The 7,283-nt window shown below is 41.8% G+C and overlaps 1 protein-coding gene across 1 annotated transcript; it reads left to right on the top strand.

The window, feature by feature from the left end:
• The first annotated feature begins 241 nt into the window (after window positions 1-241).
• Window positions 242-5,570, top strand: dusp5 (dual specificity phosphatase 5). The gene is made up of 4 exons (XM_061678572.1): window positions 242-738; window positions 1,452-1,585; window positions 2,826-3,045; window positions 4,834-5,570. The coding sequence occupies exons 1-4, from the start codon at window positions 375-377 to the stop codon at window positions 5,238-5,240; spliced, it is 1,125 nt and encodes a 374-aa protein (XP_061534556.1). The 5' UTR covers window positions 242-374; the 3' UTR covers window positions 5,241-5,570.
• The last annotated feature ends 1,713 nt before the right edge of the window (window positions 5,571-7,283 follow it).

The raw sequence follows: 7,283 nt of genomic DNA, 5'->3' as shown, positions 1-7,283 counted from the left end.
ATTGTTTTTCTTTCAACGTTGTCTATTTTGTTGAGTTTATATCACGGCCACGTTTCTCGAAAGTTCACAATGAAAGCTGGAAATAAAAGGACGTGAGGATGAGTAAGAGTTAATCAAGCGCTGTGTTACGTCACGCAGAGGGCGGGATTACGCAGCAGCCGTCATCCTTGTGGGCGGGTCTGTGGTTTCGACCACGCCTCGCCGCTGTCCATATATGGTTCGCGGCGTCACGCACATCAAAGTCCCATTCAGTAGAAAAAGACTCTGCCGGAATCCCCTTAGAGGCAATGTAGGGACTGAGGCGCGCTGGGCTCATCGTTCGCCCGCAGCCACTCTTCATTCAGGAATCCACACGCATTCTTTGGGCAATAAAAATGAAAGTGTCCAGCATCGACTGCCGCCACTTGCGGAGGATCATCAGGAAGGAGCGCGGGAGCTGCCTTATCGTGGACTGTCGACCTTACTTGTCATTTACGAACTCCAACATCAGAGGCTCCGTCAACGTCAATCTCAACTCCGTTGTGGTCCGGAGGTCGCGGGGAGGACCGGTGCCTCTGCAGTTCGTCATCCCGGACGAGAGAGCCCTCGTCCGGCTTCGGGAGGGGAGCATATCGGCGGTGGTGGCTCTGGACGACCGGACGTCCCACTGGCAGAAGCTGAAGAAGGAAAGCGTAGCACAAATAGTCATAAACACCCTGACGCATGTGGCCAACGGGACCAACATCTGCTTCTTAAAAGGTAACGAAAAACCTTTTCAAAAAGGTGAAAAAAAGAAAAGCAAAAATGGTTTACTTTCTTTGGCACATATTAAGCGATTGACTAGGAAAACACTCATAAGCAGGGCGATGACTTATTAATGCCAATATCTTGACCGCCAATAAGTCATCGACACGTAACAGTTTTCCTTTGAAAATGAAAATAATTTTACTGTGGGGAAAAAAAGTACAACAATTTATATTTAAAAAAAAACGAAAGTTATTTTGTGTCTTTTGTGGCCTATTCAAACAATTATTACACATTCCGTTCTCCACCTTGAACTCTTCATCTCTCTATGTACGTTCGTGTTGTAAGCAGACTGCATTAAATGTGCGTCACGGGAGCCGATGAGTCAGTACTGACAAATATGAACAAATTGTGAAACCGACTTTCGGTAGCAAAAAACAAATGGAGGGTAAGGGGGGGAAAAAAAGCTAGAATGTAATCTAAACAATTGGCTGTGTTTGTGATCATGTGTTAAAACACCCCAATTTCCGTCTGTCGCCTTAACATCCTGTGGAAGTGAAAAGGATTAGCGGACTCCAGTAATTAATGAGGCTCTTTATAATCAGGTTATAATCCGGCGCTAAATCTGTTTCATAAACTGTGGTTTCACAAGGCGTGTATTCGTGTGGTGTTTATTCTAAACTCAGTACATGTCTTCATGCCCCCTCCTTCATCGCCCCTTCTCACAGGAGGATATGAAAACTTCCACTCGCAATACCCAGAACTTTGCACTGAGGTGAAAAGCATCGAGCAGAGCGGAACTGAAAGCGAGAAAAGAGCCAGCAGTGAGAAGCTTGCTCACCACAAACCACTTTATGATCAGGTAAGGGCAGCCCATCATCATCATCCAGCCAAAACCCACATCCATGTTTTTCTAGGGTGACATAAAACACACACGAGTGGTTTGCATTTAGCATAGTCGCTGTACACAAACATAGACTACTGTGATATTCTTTGACTCCATGGGGCCCAGATAAGGAGCAGGCCAGATTGAGAAAAACACCCTTTGGTCCATGACCTTTTCTCAAAATACTAACATCTCAACTATCAATCTATTGTGTGATATCAAAAGACAAGCAGGTGTACTGATGATTTGAAAATACAAATTTTAATTGTATTCTGTCATTTGCTGGCAACAATTCCAGGGTGTAACCCGTCTCTTGCCTAAAGTCAACTGTGATATATGCTACAGCTCACCGGCAACAAACGCTATACAAAATTAAGGGATGGATCTAGTAACACTTTTTAAAATAGCAGTTAAATGATTTTTAAATCCATCCATGCATCCCTCAGCCAATTCAAACTCAATGAAAAAAGAAAAAAAAAACCTGCAACTATACTGCACATAGTGGTTATAAAAAAAAATTCCCCCCCCCCCCACACATAGAATTTACTGCCTTTTTCAGCAATACAATCAAAGGCCAGGTGACCCTATGTTTTTCACAATTTTTTTATGGTGTTGACATCATCATGCATCTAATTACTATGGCATACCGCCTCGCTATGCAAAAATGCGCAGTTGCATCTGTTGCTAAAACAGGCTTGTGGCATCATGGCATTGCCTACTGACATCCCCTTTTCACCAAACGATACAGTTCTTTCATTAATTCATATGCTGTCTCGCTGCTATGATATCACACGTACCACCATTCCCACTTGACACCCCATGCTGGAAAGCCTGATCAGGATTCCCTGTACTGAAGTGGACCAAACTTCATTGTACCAGTTAAATCATCCAGTGAGGTTACTTTGATATCGCCCATATCCTACTGACAAATTTACATAGAGACGCCAGTGTTATATACTTACGTCTTTACTCGTTTCCTTCTTTGATGATCTGACTCAGTGACGGCATCATGTTATTGGAAGTGCAATATCTACCTCCACATAGCAGTGCAATCATTTAGATGCCAGATAAGGATAATGGTTTGCTCTAGGTTGACAAGTTCTTAATTAGATGCATGCGGTCATCACTTAAGAGCCAACATCACACCTTGTTGTATATTAGACCCCCTTATCTTGACTCCTATCTGGTGTTCCCTCTGCCCATCTCCCACTTTCAGGGTAAACCTGTGGAGATCCTGCCTTTCCTCTACCTCGGTAGTGCCTACCACGCCTCCAGGCAGGACTATCTCACCGACCTTCACATCACTGCCTTGCTCAACGTGTCACGCAGGGACATGCACTCGGCCAAGGGCCACTACAACTACAAGTGGATCCCAGTGGAGGACAGCCACGTGGCAGACATCAGCTCCCACTTCCAAGAGGCAATAGAATTTATCGGTGAGTTAAGCCTCTTAGCTGGGTGTGCGGTGTTAAATAGGTTTTCTAAGGGCTTTCACCTGGAGGTTTATTTCTGAATCATCATTCCACGTTTATTTTTTGTCTCTACTCCCTCCTTAAAATAGACTATTTGGCAAGGGAAATGTACGTACCTTCCCCAGGATAGAGCTTTACCCAGAATAACACAACTTGTGTCTGTCCATTTATAGTTTTAGATTGCGTGCAGGAAGTCTTGGAAATATTCAGTTTGAATTAGGCGACATAGACAAAGACTCCTATCCATAGGTGTTTATTTTTAAAAGGAGTTCGTCTGCCTCTAATAAACCCTCACTGTGCTTGCCAGCGCTGCCGTTCACAAATAGAGGGCTATAAGAAACCCAGTGCTAATCAGTTTAAATTGATTGCCTGACCTCGAGCCTACGCCAACGCATCCAACCGGTCCCTTCCAATCAGGATTTGCTGAGGAGTTGACTGTGTCTTAGCTTGAAAAAGCCCTTCTCATGTTGTCATCGCCTACTAGGCCTAATCTCCAGTGGGTGAGGCCGTGTAGTCAGTGTGACAAGTGGCTGAGCAGTAATGCGTAGGCAAAGGAGGTTGAAAAGACGGGCGATGCACCTCAACAGTGGTCAGTTGCTCACAGGTGGGCCTGAGGGCAGCAGCAGCCTGTGGAGAATAGAGTGTGTGGGAGAGCGATGATAGATAATAAAAGCAGCAGCAAACGATGCACACAATGAGTTGGTGGTTATTTATAGACAGGCATAAGCAAGGACAAAGCTCAGCCAGGAGCGACTGGACTGACCAGTATTGTTTGGGGGCTACTGTTGCTATTGTGTATTGTTTGAGGATGCAGCCTACATTTAGTCCTCATTACATAAGACAACTAATTGTACCAGGAACAGGTTTAGCCTACATTGAGCCAAGAGCTCTAAAATTTATCTACTAAGCTGCCGAGTTATTTCAATTAAGTGGGGATGATTGACAGTTTAGGGCACGGGTGGGTAACCTTGTTTTTATTTGGGACTATTTCTGGCCTTACTGAATGTATGAAACAATAGATTCTTATTATTAAATGTTATGACCATCTTAGGGTTAGTTGTTGTACGGTCGACTGCATCAAATGTTATTTGGGCTGTAGGTTCCCCACCCGTAGTTTAGGGGTTAAAAATAAATATCATTGACCTTATGACTGAAAATAGTAGGCAAAGCCCACCACGACACCATGGTCATTAAAACATCCATCAAGGCAAGGGGCTCACTGGGGCTGATTGAAATGACCTTTTAGGAAAGGAATTCTGTTAAATTGCATGCATGTTCCTAAAAAGAGAACATGTTCTCGGAATGAACACGAACAGTAATGTCAGTCGGAGTGCATGCTGCGCTGTGTCACAAAAGGCAGCACCCATTGCCCCACAATGGTTCAGGAGGACTTAAGTTCCATGCAGCTATGTTACAGAACCACCACAAGTGTGTGAATTACACGGATTTAAGATCATAAAAATATACAAAGCCTGTGGCCCCTGCAAAGTTTCTCTGTGGGTGGTGCTTATGTAGCTGTGGTATATGATTAGTGAGTGGGAGTAAATGGCAGGGTATTTCTTCAAAGTTCATTCAAATGTGATTCATTATTTTCTATATGCTGTCACAGTATTCATAGTAGCTGTCCATTTAAATTTCCCATTGTGATTGTACTGTTAAAGTTTTTCCTTGAAAATATTATGTAACAATTTTGAAGAAAATTGCACATCCATGTCCAATGATTGACTTGTTGGCCTTTTGTCCCGTGTCCAGATCACATAAAGCAATCTGGGGGAAAGGTCCTCGTGCACTGTGAAGCGGGCATCTCTCGTTCCCCCACCATCTGCATGGCCTACATCATGAGAACCCAGCAGCTGAGACTGGATGCAGCATTCGATATCATCAAGCAGCGCCGGGCCGTTATCTCGCCCAACTTTAGTTTCATGGGTCAGCTGCTGCAGTTTGAGTCAGAGGTCCTTTCGACGGCGCCCACTCATGCCGCCACACCTGAACCCGCCACTCCCTGTGCCCCAGAGTCTGCTTCTTTTTTTGCCAATGACATCACCACCTCCTTCAACACCAAAAACTTTGAGCCATCTGTATTCACCCTCCCTACCTCTTGCCTGAAGTCCCCAGTCCATCATCAGTTCAAGCTGAGCCCAATAACTGCACTGCCTTAAAAAAAAAGAAAAAAAAGAAAGAAATGTGACTGCTGTTAGTCTTACTTGAAAATGAATCAAATGTAAAAGCTCCCTGTGTGCCTGGTGTTGAAACCAGCAGACCAGACTAGGGAAAAGAAAGTCTAAATTGTTAGTAATACACATTTCATGGGATGATGCTGCTGCAGTGACAACAGCACAGTGATAAACCTGCAATATACATGCCTTAGGTTGATAATTGTGATTTCTGTGTTTATTCACAAAGTCAGTCAGGCATTTAAATTTATTTAAAATTGCAATCTTTTTTCCAGTAATGTTGATGTTGATGTGTTTAATAAAAGTTGAAAAAGAGTTGTCTTAATGCAATCACTGAATAAATATCAGAGGTGGCAGAAGTACTCACACACTGTACTTTAGTAGAAATACAGCTAAAATACACTGGTAAATGTAGAATGACTGATTCAACTCCTTTAGGTAAAAGTAAAGAAAAACATTAGACTCTGAAATGTACTTATAAGTACAAGGGTATACAAATAACTGCCAATTCTATATAAAATACCTGTTTTGATAACCAAGCTGCACAAAAATCAGTTCCCCTCTTTTATTAACTTCCATAATGCTAATGAGTACAAATTTTTTTTTTATCACTGGACACACTATTAAAACCTGCTCCCAAAGCTTTGCTAAGTTTATAAATGAAACATACAAAATAAGCTTATGATAACAAATGGGGGAAGAAAAAACAAACAAAAAACACTAACGTGCATACAGTATGTGTTGATTCAAATTAGACAGAATTTTTGAGCGGCAAAAGGTGGTGGTTTTTAGGCTGGCACAAGACAAACTCAACGTATTTGCCACAAATCATTTTTGGAGCATCTAACCATTCTATTAAATAAGGCCAGGGTAGGGGAATATGTTGCTTTTTTCTATCTGTTGCGTCATCATCGTTAATGGTCCCTGGGTCCATGTCACTGCCGTGCCTCTTTTTTCTGTCTGGCTATACTTGACCTCTCTATTTACATCGTGTTATCATTCACTGGGGTTGACAAAAGTAATCCATTCAATTTTGACAAAGTAAGAAGAAAGTACAGATATATTAAATGTTGATTCATGTTCTTATCAATTATTTTGTTAGATATGAATTGTAAGGACTTTATCTAGTTCAGGAAATAGGAGAATGTTCTCAAATTCACACTTTTTAGTTGATGATCAACATTAATATTAAAAAAATATATAACATGGATGTAGAGTGCCCCAAACTGGTTTGCCTTGGACCCCCAAATGACTAACCATTCCCCTCAATACAAGTAATACATAATCAATCAATAATACATACTCAAGGATGCATTTAAAAAATCCACTCAGGTACAGTAACAAAGTATTTGTTACTTCCCACTACTGATTTATATGCAGCTAACGGCATAATACTCATGTCTCCCATTATGTGGCTAAATCCACAAGGCACAGGATAACATCTTTGTACATAAAAAGGCAACAGTGACACCTGCAGTGGCTCTGAGTTGGCCAATCAGGTTTAGATGAGGAGTGCTTTATTATTATTATTATTATTATTATTTTTACAATCGATAATATCATCTGCAGTCTTTGTCAACGAACTTGACACGAACACGTGATTCAGTGAGTTTGTTCCAAAAAACATCCCACAAGTAATTAGTTACCTATCGATAAGAAAGCGTATTCAGGCGTAGTAAACTAAACATTGCATATATACTGTACTGTATATAAAATAAAATTTCGCTTTAACATTCGCGCAGCTACGTCGCTGTTTCTCTCATTCCTTCCTTTGGCGCCCATATGGTCTGTACCAAAGTTGCAAATGGAGACGCGTCGAAACCACGAAACAGTTAAGATTATTATTCATTGGCACGAACGCAATAATAAAACATTCAACTTGTTTCTTCAGAATTTAAAACTTAGAATTGTTGCTAGATTTGATCCAATACGGATTATTGTTCCGCGTTACCATGTGGGTGTTTATTTTGTTATCACTTTGTTTTTACATTGTGGTATGAGCCAATTCGTCCCGCCCCCGCCGCCATT

The sequence above is a fragment of the Phycodurus eques genome, chromosome 6 (genome assembly GCF_024500275.1).
Source record: "Phycodurus eques isolate BA_2022a chromosome 6, UOR_Pequ_1.1, whole genome shotgun sequence".
Taxonomy (NCBI): domain Eukaryota; kingdom Metazoa; phylum Chordata; class Actinopteri; order Syngnathiformes; family Syngnathidae; genus Phycodurus; species Phycodurus eques.
The sequence above is the reverse complement of the archived record's forward strand: the minus strand, read 5'-3'. Positions and strand labels throughout refer to the sequence as shown.

What these genes read in the sequence shown, in the direction of transcription:
- dusp5 (XM_061678572.1), top strand. Translation starts at nt 375, where the DNA reads ATGAAAGTGTCCAGCATCGACTGCCGCCACTTGCGGAGGATCATCAGG. An exon ending in CAACATCTGCTTCTTAAAAG is followed by an intron (nt 739 to 1,451) that starts GTAACGAAAAAC and finishes CCCTTCTCACAG; the next exon opens with GAGGATATGAAAACTTCCAC. An exon ending in AGAGGCAATAGAATTTATCG is followed by an intron (nt 3,046 to 4,833) that starts GTGAGTTAAGCC and finishes TCCCGTGTCCAG; the next exon opens with ATCACATAAAGCAATCTGGG.